The sequence below is a fragment of the Tamandua tetradactyla genome, chromosome 1, assembly GCF_023851605.1.
Source record: "Tamandua tetradactyla isolate mTamTet1 chromosome 1, mTamTet1.pri, whole genome shotgun sequence".
Taxonomy (NCBI): domain Eukaryota; kingdom Metazoa; phylum Chordata; class Mammalia; order Pilosa; family Myrmecophagidae; genus Tamandua; species Tamandua tetradactyla.
This window is the reverse complement of record NC_135327.1, coordinates 207,818,342-207,844,120: the sequence shown is the minus strand read 5'-3', so window position 1 is coordinate 207,844,120 and position 25,779 is coordinate 207,818,342. Positions and strand designations below refer to the sequence as shown.

Sequence of the window (25,779 nt, the reverse complement as noted above, 5' to 3'; positions counted from 1 at the left end):
CTGTAAACACAACCATGGTTAGAAGCAATGTGACCAGTTCTAACATACTTAAGCTATTCCTGAACAAGATCTATTTCCACTATTACCAGGATCTAACTTGCCAGAAGACTTCATCTTCTATTGGAAAGAGAACTGAACTTAGAGAAAACCAAGGTTTGAGTACCAATTCTGCCACTTACTAGCAGTTCAACTACTGAGTAAGATAGACCTGAGCGTGACTGGGCATGTGATGACAAAAATTTATCATCTGTAAAACGGAGATAACAATCTACTTTAGTGCTGCTTTGATGAAGTTCAGTACTTCTAAAGGGCAGGATATAAAGAAAAAATTATTAACGGAATATTAAATAGCCATTATCATTGCATTAAAAATAGTTATTATTACCAATTTGCTTTCCGATTTCATTAAATCTTTCCAACAAACCTATGATACAGCTTTTACCTCTATTTTACAGACAAACTAAGAGTCAGGAAGTTTAACTAAGTTCCCTATCACACAGCTAATAAATGGTAAAGTCGGGACTTGAACATGTCTAACTCCAAAGCCTAAGAACTTAATCATTACATTTGTTTCTTTATGTTGGCTGTTTATGCTTTTCTAGGAAGTTGTCCATTTCATCTACAGCTTCTATTTTATTAGCATATAGTTGCTCACAGTATCCTCCCATTATCTCCTTTATTTCTGAGGGGTCAGTAGTTATATCCCCTCTCCCATTTCTGATTTTTATTGGCAACCTCTTTTTCCCTATCAATTTTTACTGATTTTCTCAAAGAACCAACATCTGGTTCACTGCTTCTATTGTTTTCATCTTCTCAATTTCATTTATTTCTGCTCTCATTTCTATTTCCTTCCTTCTGTTTGCTTTGGGTTTAGTTGGCTGTTCTTTCTCTAGTTCCTCCATGTGTATAGTTAATTCCTCAATTTTTGCTCTTTCTTATTTTTTAATATAGGCATTTAGGACAATAAACATCTCTCTCAGCACCACCTTGATGCATTCATAAAATTGGAAGTGTTGTGTATTCATTTTCATTTGCTGCGAGACATTTACTGATTTCTCTTGCAATTTCTTCCTTGACTATTTCTTTAAGAGCATGTTATTTAGCCTCCTTACATTTGTGAATTCTCCAGCCTTCCACCTGGTATTATCATCATGATCTAAGATAGTGTTACATGTAATTTCAATCTTTTTAAATATACTGAAACTTGCTATGTGACTCAACACATGGTCTATCCTAAAGAATGATCCATGAGCACATGAGAAAAATGTGTATTCTGCTGTTCGGCATTTAATGTTTTGTATATGTTTGTTAAGTCTAGTTCATTTATTATTTTACTCAAAATCTGTTTTCTTATTAATCCTCTGTCTACAAGTTCCTATTCATTGATGAGAGTAGAGAACTGAAATCTCCAATTATTACTGTAGAGGTGCCTATTTCTACTTCTCCTTTCAGTGCTGTCAGTGTGTGCATGTATTTTGGGGCATTATGGTTCAGAACATAAATATTTATGATTATTATGTCTTCTTGATGAATTGTTCCTTTTTTTAACACATAGGGCCCTTCTTTGTTTCTTTTAATTGCTTTACATTTGAAAACCAATTTGCCAGATATTAGCAGAGCTACTCCCTTTTTTGGTTGTTGTTTGTGTGAAATATCTTTTTCCAGCCTTTCACTTTCAATCTATTTTTGTCCTAGGGTCTAAAGTGAGTCTCGTGTAAACAGCATATAGATGGATCCTGTTCTTTAATCCATTCCGTCAGTCTTTGTCTTTTGAATGGTGAGTTTAATCCACTAACCTCTAATGCTACTACTCTAAAGGCAGTACTTTCTTCAGCCATTCTGTCTTTTGGACTTTTTATTTCATATCTCGTTTTTTCTTTTTACCCTTAATGTTAGTAATTTCTACATTCTTCTCCAGTCCTCTCTCTCCTGTTTTTCCATATCTACTTGGAGTGCACCTTTAATATTTCTTGTAGAGCCAGTCTCTTATTTACAAACTCTCTCATTGCCTGTATGTCTTAAAATATTTTAAACTCTCCTTCCTTTTTGAAGGACAGTTTTGACAGATACAGAATTCTTGGTTGGCAGTTTTTCATTTTCAATATATTAAATATAACATACCACTGCCTTCTGGACATCATGGTTTCTACTGAGAAATCTGGATATAGTCTTATTGAGCTTCACTTGTAGGTGATGGATCACTTTTCTCTTGCTGCTTTCAGAATTCTCTTCGTCTCTGACACTTGAAAATCTGATTAATAAGTGTCTTGGAGTAGGACTATGTGGATCTATTCTGTTTGGGGCATGCTGTGCTTCTTGGATCTCTAACTTTATGTCTTTCATAAGTAATGGGAAATTTTTAGTGATAATTTTCTCCATTATTCTTTTTGCCCCTTTTCCCTTCTCTTCCCTGTCTAGGACACCCATAACACACATATTCATTTGCTTCGTGTTGTCATTTAATTCTCAGATTCTGCTCATATTTTTCCACTCTGTTTCCTATCTTTTCCTTTATGTGTAGAATTTCAGATGTCCTGTCTGCTAGTTCATTAATCCTTTCTTCTGCCTCTTCAAGTTTGCTGTCGTAAGTCTCCATTGTGTTTTTTATGTCTTCTATTGTGCCTTTCATTCCTATAAGTTCTGCCATTTGTCTTCTCAAGCTTTCAAGTTCTTCTGTGTCGTCACTCAATGTCTTCTTTATATCCTTCATCTCTTTTGCCATATCTTCCCTCAACTCATTGATTTGATTTTTTACTTGATTTAGCATGTTTGACTGAACATTAATTGTTTCAACTCTTGCATCTCATTTGAAGTATTAGTTTGTTCCTCTGACTGGACCATATCTTCAATTATCCTGACATGTCTTGTATTTTTGGTTGGTGTCCCAGCATCTGATTTCTTTGCTTAGCTTATTCTGGAGGTTGTTTTCACTTCTATACCTAGGGTTTTCTTGTTAGATGGCCTTGTCCTCTGTTTTTTTGGCATTCAGTTCAACATATTTTAGACCTCTAGCATAACTTCTATTTAACTGTTCAAAATTTTTCAGCTCTTGCTTTTCTGGATCATGCCCTGCCTATACAGATCCTTCTTTTTGAGGAGGGTCTCCCCAGATCTGACCAACTCCAATTAGATTTTCCCAAACAAGGCAGGCCCAGGTCTCAGGAGGAGAGTGTAATTAGTATCAAGTTTCCCTGTGAGAACCAAGACTCTCCTGTGAAGCCTCTAGACTCTGCTTTTCCTATCCCGCCCAGCCGGTGGCACTTGTCAGTCTGCAGTTACCCCTGGCATAGACTGGTGTGGAGCCTTTAATCTAAATCTGCCAGGAGTGTGGTTTAGACAGGGGCTGAGGTAGAACGGCAGGCTTAAGCTCTGATTCCCAGCCACTGGGGTCTGACTTTGAAGGCAGGCCACCACTTGAACTGGGCCCTGCACTAACCACCCCCCTCCCCTGCTTTCCTTGGGGAATAGATGCCCTGTGGAGAATTACCTCCTTCACTTGACTTGTTACTCTGACTCTCAAACCTATTTTAACTCTACCCTTGCCTGGATCAGAGCCGACAATTGAAAATGCCTGAGGTTTTCTCTAATGAGCTACTTAAAAAACTTTAAAACAAAAGGGGGGGGGGGGGAGAAGGAAAACAACTAAACTAAAATCCCTTTTCAGAGCCAGCCTCCAGTCCCCAAGGGTCACCAGACAGAAGCTGGAGTCGGTACCCAGCTCTCTAAAAGGATAGCCCTTTTCCAGTATTCTGAGCCCATCCAACTCCAGAAGTCTTCATTTTTTTGTTCATTTTTGAGTTTTTTTTCCTTGTCACCCCGTTTCCTCTCTGCTGGGGGAGAGAGAGACCTCAGGGTTACTCTCCTGTTTTCTCTGGGTGTATCTGTGCTGGGAGTTTGTACTCAGCAGTGCAAATTTGTGCATTAAAAACACAACTGGATCATGATGATGAATATGCAACTATGTGATGATATTGTGAATTACTGATTATATATGTAGAACGGAATGATCAAAAGTTAGAATGTTTGCATTTGTTTATTTTTTTTTTGGTATTTAAAAAAAAATTTTTAATTAAAAAAAAGATCAGTTAACGGGCTCAGGCATTTTCAGCCTGACCCATTTATCATCAGTTTTTCATCATTTTTTTACCTAATGATTTTAGTAGTCCTTGATGGTCATTCACTAAATCCATTATTTCATTAGGGGTTGCAAAATGATGATATTAAGATTCTGTTATTCCTTCTCTACTTACTAATCAGAAATTTTCTGCAAAGGTTTTTTCCTTCAGTGATATTTGGTTACCTTGAAATACAGTTTGTGCAGAAAAAAAAAAAAACACAACTGGAGCTTGGTTGATCTATCTTCTCTTGCTCCTAATATAATCTGCTCCTTCTTCCCCATTGGGAAGTGTATACAGCAACCTGCCTTGCCAGTGGGGGAGGTGGGCCAGCCTCTGTGGTTTGGGGCTTTACATCCAGTTCTGTGGTATGATCTCTGGGCCTTCTACCAGTTTCAGACTTGTGTATGATGTGTGTCCTGTCATGCACATCCCCCAAACAGCTGTTTCAGGCAGTTCTCCTGGATGTTCACTATAGCTGCTCTACAGGACTAACTAAATTCCACACCTTCCTATCTGTCATCTTGCCCCCTCCCTGTATTTTTAAAACTGCATTTGTTTCTTAAACCTTCCTAGCACTATTTACTTTCCCCTCTTCTCCACCCTCTAATTTTCTTTAGAAAAAAAAACTGAAATAACTTAGTAGATACATGGGTTCTTTTTAAGACAAGTTAATTCTCTTGTCAGTGTTTAAACAGTAATTTAGAGAAAATACACTAAGAAAAACCAGTATGGCTACTTAAAGAAGCCTACTTCTTACCAAATACTAAATTTCCAAATAAAACAAGTGACATCAAGACTTTAATTTGTATTAGTGTAGTACACTGCAGGACACATGGCCAGGTCTAATTTATTATTCTAGCACATTGGTTCTCAAAACTTAAATACATATCAGAAATACCTGGAAGGCCTGTAAAAAAACACAGACTGCTGGGACCTATCCTCAAATTTTTTGATGTTGTAAGTCTGAGGTGGGGCTCAGGGATTTGCATTTCAAAGAAGTTACCAGGTAAAAGTGAAAATGATGTTGCTGATCCAGGAACCACATCTTGAGAACCACTATTCTAGTGCACTGCTTCTCAAAGCACTGATCGTGAATGGGTTGCAGGGTCAAATCAGTTTGAAACATGATGCATAAAAGTGTTATCTTCCTCTTGGAAATTTACAGTAAACATTAAATATTTAAGAATCTGAAAAATCCTATATTACAATACTTTACAGAAGTCCATTTTCCTTTATTTAATGAGTCATTTCCCAAACTTATTTAACATCTTTTGTTAAGTAGTATCTATGAACATCTTTTTTAAATAGAAATATATTTTGGAAAATGTTGCTCTTACATATAAGTTATCCTGACGCCTAAACATATTTACCAAAGGTTAAATGTATGGATTCACTACTAAACACATGGACTTTTCTCAGAGCTCCAAGAATACAGAGTAGGAATCAGGAAACCTGGGATTCAGTTAGTTTGCCACTACCTGGGTTTTTATGTTGGTCACGTCACTAAAGCACTAAGGCTGTTACAACTTTAAATAAAAAAAAACAGAATAGTATTGCTAAAATTCCTACTAAATTCTGATTGAGAGAGAATGAAATTCTAAATTAGGAGCTAAGAAACATTTGAATTGTTACCTAATGTTAAGATGCTTTACCTGATCATCTTCAGAAAGTTCAGATACTCTCTTCACATCACATTTATTTGCCACAACTATAAGAGGCTAGTAAGGAAGAGAAATAATGAAGTTAATATCTTCAAAACAGATTATAAATTATTCATTTTAAAATTAACATTAACAGTAAAATATTAATTATCATACCTTATTGATAAAGAGAGGTCTAATATTTTGGAAGAGTTCTAGCTGCTCCTTCAATCCATGTCCACACTGTTCAGACAAATCCATGACATACAGAATTGCAGCACGAAGGTGGGCCAGTGCTGTGATGGCCTGCATTTCAATAGTGTTCCTATCCTCCAAGGGGTGATCCAAAATCCCTGGAGTATCCACAACCTAAAATTTCAATTTCATTATTCCAAAGACTTGTTATTCACAAACTTCTTGTCCAATACATCCAGGATCTCTTCACATTCCCAAACTAGACTTGACAAAAAAAAATGTAGACCTCCACAACTGACCATAATAAAATAAACAAAGTAGTAAGAGAAAAACACATATTCTTTAATTTAAAAAAAAGTGAGGGTTGGGGGAAGATTAGCTTGAGAGAAATGACTCCTCTCTTTCATTAGTGACATCACAAAATTAAAGAACTGAAATAACTAGCAAAACATCCATGTCTTAAGAATTACTTCATAATTTACAAAATTACTGCACTGCAGAAACAAACTGATTTAAACTTTTAAATAGAATATGCCACTTCTAATGACAGAATCAGAAATGTTGACAAATAGCTCTTCATTTCAGCAAAAGGACCTCATGGTTAACATAATATACAAATTCATACTGTTAGCCGGCTAATTCCTTGAACTGTATCAGAGGTAAATGAACTACCCTCACACAGCCCCAAAGCTACTGGTTACAGACAAATTCCAAGTTCTTGGGGTCTCCAGAGAATCTATTTTCTTCATCTCCCCAACATTCTCTCTAGAGGAGATACAGTTGCCTCTATACTAAGAGTATTATGAAATGGGCAGATACTATAGTTCTTTGGAAACCACTGAAATCAAATCCACTAAGAAAAAAACTAAGAGGTATGTTCTATCTTTAAAGGTAAAGAACGCTCACCTGCCAACGTAGATACTTGTAATCCATGTGCCCAACAAACAAAGATTTAGTTGTAAAGGCGTAAGGCTGTACATCTACATCTGCTCTTGTCACCTTTAAATAAAACAATCAAAACTTAAATAATCACAAATTTTATTATTATTTCCTGCTTTCTCTCAAAGAACATAAACATGGCACCTACATATTACTGAAACTAATTGGTGTTTTTGTAGAAAAAGAAATAAAACAGGCCTCACATGATTAAACGTTTAGGACAGAAGCTACCAAACCTACAAACCAACTAGATCCACTTCCCTCATAACACCTGAACTGCAGAGGAAGAACATGAATCAGACATGAGGAAGGCTAAGGAGAACCCAGATCTGGAGGATATTCATCATTGAGCGCAAGTTCAAGAACTTTTCCCCCTGCCCCATCTTCTCAGTGCTTGTCCCACTGGAATGACAGAAACATTCTATAAATGCACCATCTAATACGGCAGCCACCAGGTGATCTCCTGAAATGCGGTTAGTATGCAACTGAGGAACTGAATTTTAATTTTGTTTAATTTAAATTAATTTAAATTTTAAAAAGGCACAGGTAGTGATTGACTAGCATTTTAGATCACACAGCATTATTCATTAGGCCTAAAAATTATTCACAGCACGCTTAAAAGTTATCTGAAAACACCAGACAGGATACTGCAGATCCCTTGTCACCATGCCATAGCAACTTTTGGATAAAGTAAAAACTTAAAAATCTACCTAAAATCAAACGTATTCTTGGTACCAGATAAGCTATAACTTATTTTATATATTTTTTGCTAGGGTGGGGTGGTGGGAGTGAGGGAATTTGGGGTGTTGAGCTGTTGCTAGTTGCATAAAATTAAATGCTGTATTCTTTTCAGAACTCTTAAATTCTGTTAAAATGTCCTGAGGCAATAAATCACTACATTACTTAAATAGTACCACTGAATCCTAATAAACCCACTCAAGTAAAAACTGGCTTAGAAACTTAACACTACAATGGATTAAATAGTTTATGTTGATATAGCAACCAGTGACAAATTAACCAAGAAATATTTTTTGAGATTGAGAAAATACAATTCAACAGGAAAAATATTTAAAATAAATTACTACTCTGTCACCACCATTCCCAGAATATGCTGCAATAACACATCCTTTCTGTTATCTGATACATATATCAGTGAATATAGTGAAAAGCTATTTTAACAAAAATGTATTTGAGTATCTCACATTTCTTAGAAATTTCTGACATATACAAGTCTCTTATTGCAATATAAATCTAGATTCTGACAAACAGTTCATCCTCCTTAGAAGAAATAAGGTATTTTTCCAGGTGTTAAATAATCCTGCAGACTAGGACGATACTTATTAAATGACTAGACTAGTCTGCCAAAAATATTACCAAAGTCAACATTTATTCCACAAACCCAGAATACAATGGCTCTCTCACCAAAAATAATCACATTGTCAGCTTTATAATCAAAACCAGACCAACCTTATTGATGAAGCTGGATTTTCCGACATTGGGGTACCCACATAAAAGCAGAGTCCTTGTATTTGGATCAATGGTTGGCAAACGGGATAAATGTTGACGCACTGTGGAAAGTTCAAAAAAAATGTTTAATTTTCTAAGAAAATTAAGAGACTAAAAGTTTAAAGTTTAAGATTTGCTTGAAATTTTCTGTTCAACTCCGTTATACTCCAAGCCCATGGTAATATTAATCTCACACAGCAACATTTCTTAAGTGATTAAGAAAATATAAATTAATGGAAAAATGGGTTAGTTGCAGAGGTAACATGGTATACAGAGTATTATCTCCCAAATCTGGCTGTACCAAGAATAATATTCTTAGCCCTACCAACCCAATATTTCAATTCAATAGGTCAAGAGTGGGGCCCAAAACACAAGTCTAAGAAATAAGTACCCAGATGCCTCTTACGAACTGAGTTAATACCTGGAAAACAGTATCTTTTCAAGAGTAAGTGCCACCACTTTTTGGCTCTTTGGCAGAGGTCTTATTATTTAATTACTTTAGTCCTCCTTTACCATATCTGTAATATGAACACAGTTCCATAACGATACTCATATTACCATAAAGATTAGAAAGCACTTTCAACAATTCCAAGTATTATAATCTTTTCAAAAATTATTTGCAAGATGAGGGGAACTAAATCAACATTGAGTTAAAATAATTTTAGTTTAACAACGCATGCATGTAAGAAAGCAAGCAACTATTTCAATAAAATCCTATCACATTCATAAGAAAGTCCCAGAAATAAAAATATCAGGTAAAAAAATGAAGAATACTTTTGGATGCTAATGCACTTATTTCAAAGAAAAGCATTTTTTATAAAAAATTAAAATATCATGGACTTTAACTAATACTACAATTATTAAAAAATGTGCTGTCATCAATTGTAACATATGTCCCACACCAATGGAAGTTGTTGTTGGTGGGGTGGTGTAAGGAATCCTGCATTTTATGAATGATTGTTCTGTTAACCTATAACTTCTCTAATAAAAAATAAACAGAAATAAAAATATTAATAACAGGTGGAACTACGGGTCAATTTATTTTATGTATTTTCCAGAATTTTCTTATGATTTATGTGGGTCTTATCTATTAAATATGAAAAACAAGTTTCTTAATAGTTACTAAATTGTAAACATTATAAGTACTAACCCCTTTTTCAATTAAAAATAACTCGCCCATTAGGATAAGAAAGCTGGAAAAAATAATATAACCCTGTCATCTCTAAAATAGCACATGCAACAAATAACAAGCACACACTTAAAAAACAACTTCTCAACATAGATCAAATATCTTAATAGAACATACCAAAATCCATTTTGCTTAAAATATATAATAAATACCTTGTTCCAAATATTCCAGACTCTGTTTCTGTCTCTTGATAATAGTACACATGCGCCCAAGGGCAGCCCGTTTCAGCTGTTTGCAGCGATAGAGAGAATCTCCATATTTCATAAGCCGTACATAATCTTTAGCAACACTTAAAAAAAAATTTTTAAACACATAAGAGATTTGTCATGTTCTAAAACAGTTTAAAAGATACTATACATTAAGAAAATGCCTTACTTGTCCACTAAATTTTTGGCAATATTTATTTGTCCTAGAGCCAACTTGTAATGATCCTTGTCATAGAGAATATTCATCAAATCGGCATAAAATGGATGGATATCCTATTGAAAAAAAAAGTTGTCATTTTGGTCCAGTTCTTTCATCCTATATGTAAATAAAACTTGAAGAATAATTTCCTAGGGAAATACAGCACATCTTTTCCTTTCTCCTCAAACCTCCGGCATCTTTTCCTCAATTCTCACTTTCTTGGCTAATGACCATTTATTTCTCTCATTGAGAAAACAGAAAAAAAATCAGCCAGGAGCTGCTCTAAACACCAGTGATCCATTCTACTTGCCCACCTGCACTTCTGCCTATACACTCCCTGTTCTTTATGGAAGAACTACCCAAGGTTCCAGCCAAGGTAACACTCCCCTTATGCATCAGACCTCTTCTTACTACTCAAGAACTTAGCTCCAACCCTTCTCCCTTCAATATTCCATTTTTAATTCTCCAATCTCTACTTGATCATTCCCATCAGTCTATGAACATGTTATTTCCCCAATTTTTATAAAATGTAAGACTCCGTTGAGTCCACATCTTTCCAATCACTGCTTCATTTCTTTGCTCCCCCTTCTTGCTTACTCCATAAAGTTACATTTACACTGTATCTTTCTTTCTTTCCACCTACCTCCTTGAGCCCACTCCAATCAGAATATCACTCTACTGCTCCATCAAGTGATGGAATAGCTCATCAAGTTTCCAAAACTTGAAAGCTCATCAAGTTTTCCAATTCTCATTCTTTACCTTACCACATTTCTTACGAGCACTGGATGTTTGATCACGCCATCCTTCTTGGAGCATTTATTTAAACGGCTTCCAGGACCCTAATCTGTGTGGTTGTCTCCTGTAACTGGCCATTTATTCTCAAACTCCTTTGCTGGTTCCTCTTCACATTCCCAACTCAAAACATTAGAGCCCCCCAGAGCACTTGTCCTTCTCTGCTCACTACCTAAGTGATCGCACAGAAATTGTAAATACTAACCTACATTTTAACAAACCTCATTTTTATCTCCAGGCTAGATCTCTCTTGAACTTCAAATTACTTGGTGACATTTGGAAGTTTTATATTCATCTCACAATTAATTTGTACAAACCAAATTTTTGATTTCTCTTCCTCTTCCTCAAACGTGATCCTCCTTCAGTATCCTCTATCTTGGTGAATGGAAATTCCATTACATAAGGTACTAAAGCCCATCGAAGTCATTCTACACTTCTCTTTCATAACCCACATCTATTCTATTAGCAAATCCTGTCAGTTCTACACCACTTCACTACTACCATAGCCACCTATATCTCATTATTTTCACCAAGGTCACTGCACTAAACTCTTACTTGGTTCTTATCCCTCTACATCCTGCTCAAAACAATGCAACTACTTATCCTTTTAAAAGATATCAAGTAGTTCTGAGTTGGGGTCAATCAAGTCTAGTAGCCATGGCTAACCACATCCTGCTCTGCAACGGCGGCAAGATGCCCATCCTGGGGCTGGGTACCTGGAAGGCCCTTTCAGGCACAGTGACAGAAGCTGTGAAGGTAGCCATTGATGGTGGGTACTGCCACACTGACTGCACCCATGTGTACCAGAATGAGAACAAGGCGGGGGTGGCCATCCAGGAGAAGCTCAAGGAGCAGGTGGTGAAGTGCAAGGGCCTCTTCACTGTCAGCAAGCTTTGGGGAACATGCCATGAGAAAAGTCTGGTGAAAGGAGCCTGACAAAAGACACTTAGTGACCTCAAGGTGGACTACCGGGACCTCTACGTTATTCACTGGCCTGCAGGCTTTCAGACTGGGAAGGAGTTTTCCCTGTTGGATGAGGGAGGCATCACAATTCCAAGTGACACAGATTTTGTAGACACATGCGCTGCCATGGAAGAGCTGGTGGAAGAAGGGCTGGTCAAAGTTATTAGAGTATCTAACTTCAACCCTCTCCAGAGGATCTTAAATAAACCTGACTTAAAATATAAGCCTATGATTAACCAGACTAAGTGTCACCTATACCTAACTCAGGAGAAGTGATTCTAGTACTGCACGTCCAAAGGCATAATGGTGACTGCCTATAGTCCCTTTGGCTATCCTGACAGGCCATGGGCCAAGCCAGGACCCTTTCCTACTGCAAGATCCCAGGATCAAAGCAGTTGTAACCAAGCATAATAAAACTTACAGCCCAGGTGTTGCTCCGATTCCCACGTAGAGGAATACGGTGGTGATTCCCAAGTCTGTGACACATGAACGCATCACTGAGAACTGTCAGATCTTTGTCTTTGAACTAAGTAGTGTGGATATGACTAACTTACTGAGTTACAACAGGATCTGGAGGGTTTGTGCCTTGGTAAGTACTTCCTCTCACAAGGACTGCCCCTTCACTACTGAGTTTTGAAGCTGTGGAATCCGGTGCTTCACCAAGTGACCTACTCTCCTGTTTTTCCTCCCTCCTTTCCTCTTGTAACTGTTGTGTGACCTGAGATCCTCAGCATTAGCAGCCTGATGGGTGGTGGGGTATGAAGAGTAATATCTGTGCGTTAGAATTCTCTTCAGTTTTCTTTGCCCTTTTTTTTCCCTACTAGGAAATCCAAGTTGAATACACCTTTCTGACCAAGAAGAAAAAACTCTATAATGTCAAAATGGTGCCACTAACAGCTGGGTTTGGACTGCTTGGAATTAATTATTTTCCTTTCAGCCAGACTTCTTCTTGTCTCAAATAAAAAGTGCTTCTGTGAGCCAAAAAAAAAAATTTAAGCCAAAGCATGCTGCGTCACTCCTATGCTCAAAACCCTCCAACAGCTTACTCGTAAATAAAATTTATATTTCAACACAACTTGTGTGTACCTGTCCCATTACCTCTTTGACCCCTCTCACAAACTCTACCCCAGCCTCAGCGATCTCATTGCTCCTTGAAGACATCATGCTCCGGACTCCAGCACTTGCTTTCTTCTTTGCTCATTCTTTCTCCAGATATTCACAAGGCTCACTACCTCACTTTCTTCAGGTCTGCTCCAATGTTATTTTTTCTAAGAACTAACAATCCCACTGCACTGGCATGTCCTATCCCCTTACTTGGCTCAGTTTTTTCATCTGACACGCTATCTATATCTTTTCATGTTTACTACCAATTTCCCGCATTAGAAAGAGGATAGGGTTTTTTTATTCACTGCCGTATTCCTAATACCTCGCTCTGCATGAAACACATAACAAGTGTTCAGTGAATAGCTGGATTTAAACATCCATTTTAATATCGTTCTCAGATAACTGTCTCTATTTTAAAAAATAAAGCTAAACAGGAAAGAATGTTCATAAATTTGAATTCTCCTACCCTCTAATGTATAAAACAATGCAAAGAAAAAAAGGCATAAAACTTCTTAACAAGGAAGAATCTCAAAAATCTAGTATTAATTAACTCAAAATAGGTTCTTTTTTTGTTAAAATCAGGTATCTTCTGATATCAAACATTGTTTAGACTCTTAATCTCATTCTCACCTGTTTTCTCATGCCCAAGTAATTCCTAGTACCTGCCCTTTCACAAGAAATTATTCATTCACTTAAAAAGCATCTATTGAGCACCCTGTGTCAAGCCCTAACCATAATACGGGTGCCTGTCCTCTAGTAAGAATTATTACTTTTGATTTTAAACACTTTGCCACTTTTTTTAAACAAACCATTATTGACAAAAAATATATATAAATATATAATAACATAAATCAACTTCAGAGTCTATATTGGAGCAAGGGAAAATTTAGATTCGAATACTGAATTGCTGATCCCCATATTCTTTACAATTTGAAATAACCCTGCAACCACATGATCAAAACACAGGAATCTTTTATAAACTTTAAGACTTTGCTAATAGCAAGTAGTTTCCGCTTTTGCTTTTCTATAACTAAATTTATTTAGTTTCCTATAACTAAATAAATAGGAAAACTGCAACATGAAGCACAAGTAAGAGTTCAGCTCATTTCAGTTTCACACAGAAGTCAAAGCTCCCCACGCACCTCTTCTCACCAGTGAGGAAAATGGTCAGTGCTGAACTGACTGTCATTTACTAAAGAGAAGCAACAAATCTCAAACAGTGGTGGACCACAGGCAGCTGACTCAAGCTGAGCCTATAGGAAACAGAAGCTGTAGACTGAGGGAAGAAATGAAGCCCAGGCAAGCAGGAGTTTAAAGGCTGGTGAGCTGACAGATAAATGCTGAGTTTCAGAATTTAAAATCTATAGTTTCCAAATTTGGATCATCTCTGTAAGCCTGGAGGTTAGCCTGAGATGATAGCCTTGGACCCTCTCAGGGTTTGGCTGGGGTGTAAGGAAGACTACTGAGAAATTTAAAAACCTGAACTCTGTTTCCAAAATTCTATTATCTTCCATTTCCCTCACATTGGTTATCTGTAAACTTTGCAAAACCACACTTACTAAAACTGTATTTGTAGCAGTAACATAACCATACATCAACCCCCACTCCCACCCCAAATCACTTACATCCAATTTGGGGAAATCTGATAAAATCTGTGAGAGTCTGTCATGGTAATTCTGCTGTGTAAATTTGACTTTCCTCATGTAGAAATGCCTAATACGATGAATTTGGTAATGTTTATGAATAACTGTTGGAGTCTTTCGTTGAGTCTTTGATAATGTCAGGTCAATAAAATCCTGCAATTAAAGAAAGTAATTAAGAGACGGTTGCATCAAAAAGTCTATTTTTACTTCTTATCCACTTACTTGAAACCTTCTTAAAGACTAACAACAGTATTATATATCCTACAGACTTTTATTTCTTCTACCTAAATCTTTAGTCTTCCATACACAACGTCATTCACCTTTGTATTTAGTTTCCAATCTTTAAGAAGCACTGAGCAAATGGTTGTTGATGAACTTTATCCCATACTTTCTTGCTCCTGCCTTAACTTCCAAATACCTAAGAACCTTTGGAATTTAGTCAGAAAATTCAGGCATAAATCAGAAAAATTACTAAGAAGAACAATCTTACAACTCCAATTTTAAGATACATAAAATAATGAGTAAAACTAAACTCCATTGTTAATAATTTCTCAAGATTCTGGCCCTAAGAGTATTTATGGTGACTATATGAAGATTTAAAAGTTTTTACATCTGTTCCCCAGTGCAACAATTTCTACCTTTCTTTAATAAGGACTCTATCATGATACACCCTTATTATTTTTACTTCCTCAATCCCATGTATCTGGCCATATCCAAACTACTTGCTTTCCCTTAAACACATTCATTAATTCAACAATACTGGTTATAAAGGATAATTGGGATACTGGATAGTCAGGTGAAGATAAAATAATGAGCAAAATATACTCCCTTATCTCAAGGAACTTAGTTTTCAGGGATAGAGAAACTAGTAAACAGTTACAATAAGTTTGTCAAATACCATGGAGGACATAGACTTTCACATTTCTGTGCCTCTGCATGAAATTTCCTCTATATACTTCTCTACCTGGTAGATTCTATTAGCCTTTAAAGTGCCAGTTCAAAAGTTTTCCCATCCACCATAGCTATTTATACTTTCTAGTCTCCCAGATTGACATATACTCCTTTATTATAGTAATTTTAACAAAGTCTTTCTATTTACCCCTCTAGAGAATTTCCAAAAAGGAGGTAGTGTATCTTACTCATTTTTCTAACTACAGTATCTGCCACACAAGGTACTCACTAAACAGCCTCTAGAACGAATTTTATCCCAAACTTTCTTGATGCTAATTTTTTTTACTTCCAGTCTCCAAAAGATATCTCCCCCATCTTTTAAATATGAGTAAACTCATCTGTTCTCTCCAAACAGAGGCCTACCTTGAGATAAAAGAGGATGGATGATAAACTACTAACATATTTTAAGGGTCTGCCTCCATATATGTCAAACATATGAACAAAATTCATATGATCCAAAGAGCTCTATTCCCTATACAAAAACTTCGCGTATACAACATATTTAAAAAGTACAAAACTCATTGAAAAAACTTGAGATCATTGAGAAAACATCATGAGGGTCAAAAATGCAAGAAAATCTCCACACACACAAAAACAATCTAGTGAGAGATTAGCTTTAAATTATGAGAAGTAAAATGTGATAGAGAAAAGTGATATCACAATTCTTTGTGCTATGGGTATAAAATACCAGTTCTTAAAGTTTTACCAGTCAAATTCACTGCAGTTTGAGATCTGAGGAGGAAAATAGTGAAGGGTGTCCACAATGCAGTGAGTTTAACAACTGTGAGCAGAAAATCTGTCCTCATATGCAGTACCCAGGAAGGTGTCTAAGAAACAAGTGTTTCATGATGAAGGTTTATGTAATCACAAACCATCTTAAACATTTACTACATAAAAACTTTACACTGTAAGTCTTAAAACTCAACACTTTTTGGACTCATTCTTCCTAAATCTACTAACACTATACAAATTTAGCTTTGCCATGTTCAACTTGTTACACTTAAAAAAAGTTACACTGTGTTTCAGTAGCCTTGATTCCTGAAGACAACTATATAACATAGTTTTTACAACATGACTGATTGTGAAAACTTTATGTATGATGCTCCTCTTATCCAGGGCATGGACAGATTAGTAAAAAATATGGATAATAGTAAGAATGCTTGCCTGCTATGCCCGAGGACCCGGGTTCATTTCCTGGTGCCTGCCCATGTTAAAAAAAAATATATATATATATATATATATATGGATAATAAATAATAGCGGGATAAAGAGTGAAATGATTTGGGTAGATTCAAATACTAGTGGCCAACGAACCAGAGGGGTTAAGGGTATGGGATGTATGCGTTTTTTCCTTTTTTTTTTTTTCTGGAGTGATGCAAATGTCCTAAAAATGATCATGGCGTTAAATACACAATTATGTGACGATATTGTGAGTACACCATGCATGGACTGTACGAGTGTGAAGATCTGTCAATAAAAAATATTTTTTTAAAAAACGATTATGTTTCTCAAATTCAACAGTGAAAGAGAATGATTAAAAAATTTAAAAGTTGTAAGCCAACTTTTAACAACAAACTAAAACCTACTGAGTGGAGAGAGGGAAACTATCCGCTGAACTCCGCACGAGAAGGCGAGGGATCTACCCTATCTGTAAGGCCTGAGGTTAATGATTCAACCATTGCTTGAACATTCCTCCTCAGATGTTTAGGACACCACTACCTCAAGCTAATCAACTAACGACAGTCCCTTCCAGGAGACAGATCTGAGAGAGAGAAAAAAAACTCAAGAAGATATGGCCTAAGAAGTGGGAACCGACAACAGTGAGGAAAAGAGATGAGCTCCTCTCCAGACACCAGAGTTACAGAGGCCCGCTGGGCGAGCAGCAGCAGAGAAGAAACTACCACGTCGCTCAAAGGGGAGGACAACGCACCCTGGGGTCCACATGCCCAGTAAATTGTACCCGGAAGCGATCGTGGGGCGCAGACACTGAAATAGTAGTTTCGAGTCCAAAGAAGTAGCTGCAGAGCTCTGCTCCGTCCACTCCGCGCCCGCGCACGTGTCACAAGCGCCGACTCCTCTACAGTGAAAGGCCAAAGAGAATGGCGAAAAAGAAAGGAACTCCTAAAGCAAGAAGCACAACGAAAGCTGGCAAGCTGTTTACCTTGGCGGACGGAACCACCATAATCTTCTTGAAGTTGTAGTGTGCCATGTTTGCGGCGGTGAGCCCACTACCAGAAGAGTATTGACCAACCTTTACCACGAAACTTGAGCCTATCCACATAGGGCGGGCTTTCGCGGCCAGGCGACCGCATGCTGGCAGCTTGCGTCACTTCCGGAAGGTTTGGCCAGCGTACCGTCTCCGACGGTCGGCGCGACCTCCAACCTACACGGGTGACCTTTGTTTTCCACAGCGCCCCCGCCTGGCTTGGAGGGTGCGTTGCGGTGCCCTGGATGTCCAATAGGGTGGTAATTAAGGGTAGCTGGAGAAGGCAGACCCAGAAATGCTACTCAGATTAAATCTCTACTCAAGTTAAAGGAATGTTTAAGATGACTGAGGAGCTACAAGACGCCCTGGCTACCAGCCCCGGGCAGCTTCCAATGTGGTGTGAGAAGCCACAGCTTACGGAGGTAACCATCCCAGACCGATCCTTCTGGGCTAATCGTGGGGTTTATTCTCCCCTCCGTCCCCTGGAGGAAGTAGAGACGTTCCAAAAGGCTTTTTGATCCAGATGAGCCTGAAAAAAGGACACTCCCTGCCCTCACTCCAAAAACATGCCCACTCTGACTGGGTTGTAAGTTTTAAAGGTCCTGAGCCTAGCTAAGCTCAGGTCTGGTGTTAGTCATTCATTAAACATTTCTTAAGGCTTATGGGTCACCGTGAATTTAATAAAAGAAAGAAGGGAGGACGGGAAGGAGGAAGGAAATGTATAGTGCTTTAAAATACACAAATATCACCGGTGTGCATGTGATTCATATTTTAAAATATTCTTGGAATTACTTTCAACTACTATTTTAATTAAAAAAAAAACACCAAGTTCTATTAATATAATAATGGAGAAAAATTTAGAATCATAAGTCATCTAGTGCAAGAACAGAATACATTTTCACGAAGTAACATACATGAAAGCAAAAGAACTCGAGATGCCCTATCATTCTGCATCCTTGCTGCCTTAGTTTCCTAGTTGTGAAAACAAATACGAGACAGTAGTGTGGCTCATGGTTTCTGAGGCTAGAAGGCTTGCTTCCTTCTGGGATGGGTGTCTTCTGACTGGGTATCCTTGAAGTTCCTTGGCTTTTCAGACAGTGATAGTGCACTTAGCAGTGTCTTCTTTCTCTTGACTTCCAGCTTCTGGCTGCTCCTCATGGCTTCTTCCATGTCTAATTTCCTTTGTTCGTGACGATTTATATTGCATTAAGGCCCACCCTCATTCAGTTTGGGCACATCTTTTTTTTTTTTTCTAATTTTTTTTTTTGTTCACATAGGCAGGCCCTGGGAATCGATCTCGGGTCTCCGGCTTGGCAGGCGAGAAGTTTGCCTGCTGAGCCACCGTGGCCCGCACTGGGCACATGTTAATTGGTAACCTCCTCTAAAGTCCTGTTTATAATTGGGTTAGGACCTGATGCATGTCTTTTTGTCGGGACATAATTCACTCCCCAACAGTACTCAAATGTGGTTGTGTACCCTGTAGAATCTGCATGTTAACAAATCCTCTGGCAATATGTGTGCACATTAAAGCTTGAGAAGCCCTGCTTTACCTAAGGGCTCCATCGGGAGAATGGGAAGACATGGTGTGCCAGTTTGAATCTCTTGTGTACCCCAGAAAAGCCATGTCCTTTAATCCTCATTCAATAATGCTTGGTGGGAGTTTTTTTATTAACTGTGTACCCAGTTGTGGGTACTAACTTTTGATTAGATGGTTTCTATGGAGATGTCTCCACCTCTTCTACTATGCTAGCTGCCAGAATGCAATATCCTAGAAACAGAACGGCTTTTAAAGGGGGTAATTTATTAAGTTGCAAATTTACAGTTCTAGGGCTGTGAAAATGTCCCAATTAAAGTAAGTCTATAAAGAGGTCCAAGTTAAGGCACCAACAAGAGGTTATCTTCACTCAAGCAAGGCTGATGAAGTTCAGTTCTCTCTCAACTGGAAAGGCACATGGCAAACATGGCGATGTCTGCTAGCTTTCTCTTTAGGCACATCTGCTAGATTTCTTTTCAGGCTTCTTATTTCATGAAGCTCCCCCAGGGGCATTTTCCTCCTTCATCTCCAAAGATCTCTGGCTGTATGGGCTGTCATGGTTTTCGTGACTGTTAAGCTTTTTTAAAGGATTCCAGTAAAAATATTTCCTTTTTTAAAGTATTCCAATAAGCTTATAACATTGACTATGCTGCTTCTCAGTCACCTTGGATTCCCTCATCTCAAATCTTTTAAACAAATCCTATCATTTTTACAAGAGGATGACTTTCATAATCAAGACCCACCTGGAATGGGTGGAGTCACATCTATCTCTAATCAAAACTTAATACCCACAATTGGGTGTGTCACATCTCTGTGGAGATAATCTAATAAAATTTCCACCCTACAATACTGAATAGGGATTAGAAAACATGGCTACCTCCACAGGATGAATCAGGATTAAAACATGGCTTTTCTAGGATTCATAATCCTTTCAAACTGGCACATCACCCAGTCAAGGTGGGATTTGTTTACTGGAACCCTTTTAGAGGGAACCATTTTGGAAAGCCTTGGAGCCCTTGCAGCTGGAGACCTCTGGAGATGAAGAAGGAAAACTCCTTGGGGCGGAGCAGGGGGGGCTTCATGAAACAAGAAGCCTGGAGAGAAAACTAGCAGATGTTACCATGTTCGCCATGTGCCATTCCAGTTGAGAGAGAAACCCTGAAGTCTTCCTTTAATTTGGACATTTTCACTGCCTTAGAACAGGTAAACTTGCAACTTAATAAATTCCCCTTTTAAAAGCCATTCTGTTCTGGTATATTACATTCGAGCAGCTTGCAAACTAGAACACATGGGTATAGACGTAACTGACAAACAGGTTCAAAAAAAATTTAGACATCTAGGACTAATCCTACCACTCCCTTTAGCACACTGTCATGTGTTTCTTCTTCCATGTGTAAATTTAATATTATGGCCCATTTTCTTTTAATTCTTGCTTTCTGGCTCATTTTCCTTACTGAAGCAGAACTGTCATCACCTCTGACCTACTCTTTAAACCTTATCACTTTTTCTTAGTTATCACTCTCTCTTCTTTCCAACTTCTTAAGACCCTCCTCTTTATTTCTATTACATTCTATTATTTTTATTCTTCTATTAATGTCTATGATTCTGTTTTCTTTGCTAAACTGACTTCTACTACCTCTCCCTAATTGTAGGTATCTCTCAAGATTTTATCCTCTATCCTTTTCTCTTCTTCTTTAGAGGGTCTCTCTCTGAGCACTCATGCCTCTGTATGGAGGACTTTGATGAAATGGACATCTCTAACTTGAGTTCTCTCTCAAAGCCAGTACTGCATTCCCAACCACTATGGAATATTTCCACCTGCACGATTCTGAATATGTCAAACTCAGCATATTGAAAAAATGAAAATGGTCTTCTCCTCCCTTCAGGCAAACCCATCCTCACTGGCCTATGGAAGAAGGCAGCCAGACACCATGACTCCCTTGAGACTCCAGGAATGGGCTTGGAAGTTAACAGCAGGGCTGGCCTTCAGCCACAGAATGTGAAACAGAGAGTAATGGATATAGCAACCAAAGGGAGATGGTCCCACCCCCACCAAAAACAAATCTGAAGGATGAGGGACAGAGATGTGAAAACCTGATCTAAGGCAAAAGATTTGCAAATGGTTCCCAAGATGGATTGAAAAGTTCGAGTGGACAGGTGGGAGATGCAGCCCTTTGGTGTCAGACTGAGGAGAAATTTGTTAAGGGTAGTGAAATTTGAATATTTTGTACTCTAGTTTCTGTTAATGGGCAACCATATTCAGGGTCAAATCCCAAAGCCTTATAGGACTTTGTGTTGAGCACTATTCAAGGCATTTGATTGTGTATTAATTCCTTTAATTCCTATAACCCTGTGAAGTAGAAGGAGAAACTAATGTACAGCAAGGCTTGTAATCATCCCATGGTCATACAATTGATAACTGGCAGAGCTGAATTTTAAACCTGGGTGTCCTGGCTCCAGCATCCCTTCTTTTAACATTGACTATGCTGCTTCTCAGTCACCTTGGATTCCCTCTTAGCAAATCTTTTAAACAAATCCTATCATTTTTACGAGAGGATGACTTTCATAAATTCTCAGCATTCTAATATTCAAAATAATTTTGAATCATGATTCTCTTACATACTATTTGACTATACTGCCCACATATGTGTCATCAGCAAGTTAGATAAGCATGCCTCCTATATCTTTATTGATAAATCAAGTTCTGAAATCTACAGCACTTCACCAAAAGTAAGCAGCCAGATAATTCTTTGGCTAATGACTGCCTCTGGCTTCAGAGTCAGGCATTTCTCTATACAAACCCTTCCTGGGGCACAGACTGGACATTTGAATATCTCTAGAATAGAGTGGAAAATAAAACCTACTAACAGGAAGCGGTAGAACAGCAGGAGCACTATGTGAACCAAATACAGGGCAGGGGTTAAGGAAAGCTTCCCCGGGCAGTAGCCATTTGATGAATCTCTGAAGTAATAATAATAGTAGTAATAATACAGTGCTTATGTAGGACTTCAGGAAGATGGCGGAGTGAGGTGGATCACCCCTGCTCTGTGGAACAAAATAGGGGATGGGGAGAGAATGACTGGGACTGAGGTCCTGGGTGGGGACGTACGGGAGTAATCGCGGGGGGGGGGGTCTTCGGTGATTTGTTGGGAAGAGAGAGGTGGGATGATCCTCCCAGGGAGAGCAGGGTGGCTCAGGTTGACAGTGACCCCCACTTGGAGCGGATGGCAGTCCACGGAGAAGTGCAGATCAGTGGAGACTGTCCTCCCTTCTCTCCAGCCTGCCCCTGCTGCTGACGGGGGAGACCTCCCCAAGTGGTTTTGCAGCTGACAGTGCCAGTGGGGCGCCCTGAAGTGGGCCAGGCCACCTCCTGTGAAGAGCAAGGCCCCTGGGTGCTGCGAGCGGTCGCCTGGCTGGGTGCCTCAAATAGCCGGCCCATTGGTGGTGGTGTGTGGCAGATTGACTGAGCGCCGAGCACTGCAAATTGGCTGTTTCCCAAGGCACTGCTGTCTGCTCCCTGTTCGATGTGCTGAAAGCAGCACCCCTGCCATTCAGGCCATCTTCCAGCTGGCCGCAAGTAAGGGACAGGTGGGCCTGACAGAAGAAGGTGCCTCCGGATTGCCACCTGCTGGTGAGACTTGGTGAATACAGGCTGACAAACATATCTGTGTAGGGTTTTATATTTCCTTTTTTCATTTTTCTTTCTTTTTTTTGCATGGACAGGCACCAGGAATTGAACCCGCGTCTCCGGCATGGCAGGTGAGAACTTTGCCTGCTGAACCACCATGTCGCACCCTTTTCTATTTTTTTTTTGCTAGAAAAAATATATTTTTTCTATATATTTTTATTAGTAGTATTGCTATATTTATTTTTATTTGTACTTTTTATATATTTACATTTATATTGATTTTTATTATTTTTTTGTTATTGTTATTTTTAAAAATTTTCTCCCTTTTGTGTACACCAGTCTGAGTTCATTCCCGACATGTCTTGGGCTAACTCCTTCTGACTTTGGAGCCTACTACAGTTGAGGTGTAATTTTTTTTCATATTTTTATTATATTGTCATTTTATTTTTTTCTTAGATTTTATTTTATTTACTTATTTATTTTGGAAGGTGCATGACCTGAGAGTCAAGCCTGGGTCATCTCCAATTTGGGTGGGTTGGCATTCTGCCACAGAAATAACCATGCACCTATGTACAGCCTTTAACAGACCCTCAGTAGAGCTGTATCCACTTCCTAAGATCTGGGCCCTGGTTTGATGGGGAATTACTGACAAACCAATTGCAAATGGAAACCTTCAACACAAAACCAAGTAAATACAAAGCTTTAGATGAGTGAAGGAAACCAACTTGTGAAATAACTTTGCTGAGATACTCAAATGCCCTGAACACAACAGAAAAGGACAAAGCACATGAAGATCCAAACAGAAATGACCCAGCCAAATGACCAAATCAAAACTCTGTAGGGGACACAAACTATGGAACAGCTACCCAGGAATATTTATAAAGAAGAAAAGGATATCAGGAAGACACTAGAAAAGCATAAAGAAGAATTCAAAAGATTAAATAGAAAAATGGCAGATCTCACAGAGATGAAAGATACAGTAGACCAAATGAGAAATATACTAGTGCTAGAGACACACAATAACAGATTCGAAGAAGCAGAAAGAAGAAGAATTGAGGTAGATGACAGCACGGCTGAACTAGAGTACAGAAAATAATAAATGGCAAGAAAGGTGGGAAAAAATGGAATTGGACCTTAGGGAAATGATGGACAAGAGGTACAGAAATATAAGAATCATTGGAGCCCCAGAAATAGAAGAGAAGAGTAAAGGGCTTGCAAAGATAGTTGAAAATATAATTGGGGGAAACTTTCCAACCCTTATAAAACACAGATATGTAAATTACATGAATTCCAAATAGAATAAATTCAGATAGCCTACTCCAAGACACATCCTAATCAAACTGTCAAAAGGTGAAGAGAAATAAAAAGTCCTGAAAGTGGTACAAGAAAAGCGATCTACTATATAGAAGGGAAAACATGTATGACTGAGTTTTGGCTCCTCAACAGACACCATGGAAGCAAGAAGGCAGTAGTATGATATATTTACAACCCTGAACAACAAAGGCTTCCAGCTAAGAATTCTTTCTCCAGCCAACTTATTCTACAAAATTGAGGGCGAGGTTAAGAGTCTTCAAAGACAAACAAAGACTGGGAGAGCTAGTCAACAAGAGACCTGCCCCCACCTCCAAATACTTTAGGGAGTCCTTTCAACTGAAGAAAAAAAAAAAAAAGACAGGAAAGGGATGTCTGGAGAAAGGCACAGAATTGAAGAATAGGGTGGCAGTAAGTTAAAGAATAAAAAGAGAGAGCAAAGAATATATAAATCTGACAGAAACTAAAGGATATGATGGTAGATTCAAGAACTGCTTTTGCAGTAATAATTTTTAACGTTAATGGACTAAACTTACCAATTAGAAGATACAGATTAACAGAATGGAGTAAAATATATAATCCAGCTATATACTGTTTACCAGAGAAGTATCTTAGACCCAAAGACACAAATAAATTGAAAGTGAAAGGATGGAAAAACATTTTTTATAGAAGATATAACTAAAAGAAAGCAGGAGTAACTATACTAATATAGCTAAATGTAAAGACATAATAAGAAACAAAGAATGACACTGCATAGTAATAAAAGGAACAATTCACCAAGAGAAAATAATAATCATAAATGTTTCTATACCCAATCAAGGAAGTCCAAAGTACATGAGGCCAAGATTGGCAAAACTCAAGGGAACTATAGATGTGTCAGCAATAATAATGGGACATTTCAATACACCACTCTCAACTATAGATACCACTACCAGACAGAGGAGCAACAAGGAAATGGAGAACATAAACAATGTGATAAACAAATTAGACCTAATACACGTATATAGATCTCTAACCCTGAAACATTCTTCTTAGTGCACATGGGGCATTCTCCAGGATAGATCATATGCTGGGACACAAAACAGGTCTTTATAAATTTAATAAGGTTGAAATGATCCAACTCACATTTACTGAAAGCCATGGAATGAAGCTGGACATTAGTAATCACCAAAGAAACAGAGCTTTCACAAAGAATTGGAGATTAAACAACACACTCTAAATAATCAATAGGTCAAAGAAGAAAAGAGAAATGGGTAAATGACTGGAGATGAATGAAAATGAGAACACAGCATATCAGAACATGTGGGATACAGCAAACACAATGATGAGAAGGAATTTATTGCCCCAAATGCCTATATTAAAAAACAAGAATGAGCAAAAATCAAGGACTTGACTTCTTCTGTAGAGAATTCAGAGAAATAACAGCCAACAAACCCCAAGGCAAGTAAAAGAAGAGAATAACAAAGATTAAAACAGGAAAAAACAAACTGAAAAACAACAAAACAGAAAAAAATCAATAAACCCATAGTTGGTTCTTTGAGAAAATCAATAATATTGATAGACCCCTAGCTAGGCTGACAACAAAAAGAGAGGGTGAAAATAAACAAAATGAGAAATAAGGGGTGGAACATTACCATGGATCCTGAAGAAATTTT

The 25,779-nt window shown here is 38.0% G+C and overlaps 1 protein-coding gene and 1 pseudogene across 2 annotated transcripts in view; one reads left to right on the top strand and one right to left on the bottom strand.

The window, feature by feature from the left end:
- GTPBP4 (GTP binding protein 4) overlaps positions 1-17,792 on the bottom strand; it is a 36,821-nt gene extending 19,029 nt beyond the window's left edge. Inside the window, exons 1-8 of one of the 2 annotated variants that reach the window (XM_077151738.1) lie at positions 17,607-17,792; positions 14,477-14,647; positions 9,963-10,066; positions 9,740-9,876; positions 8,360-8,460; positions 6,860-6,952; positions 5,936-6,127; positions 5,771-5,836 (exon numbers count right to left, since the gene is read on the bottom strand). In XM_077151738.1, coding sequence (XP_077007853.1) covers positions 5,771-5,836; positions 5,936-6,127; positions 6,860-6,952; positions 8,360-8,460; positions 9,740-9,876; positions 9,963-10,066; positions 14,477-14,647; positions 17,607-17,726 — 984 coding nt within the window. In that variant the 5' untranslated portion in view covers positions 17,727-17,792. The remainder of the gene's footprint in view (positions 1-5,770; positions 5,837-5,935; positions 6,128-6,859; positions 6,953-8,359; positions 8,461-9,739; positions 9,877-9,962; positions 10,067-14,476; positions 14,648-17,606) is intronic. The other variant, XM_077151742.1, reaches the window with a different exon arrangement.
- Positions 11,442-12,384, top strand: LOC143675668 (aldo-keto reductase family 1 member B1 pseudogene; annotated as a pseudogene).
- Positions 17,793-25,779: the final 7,987 nt, after the last annotated feature.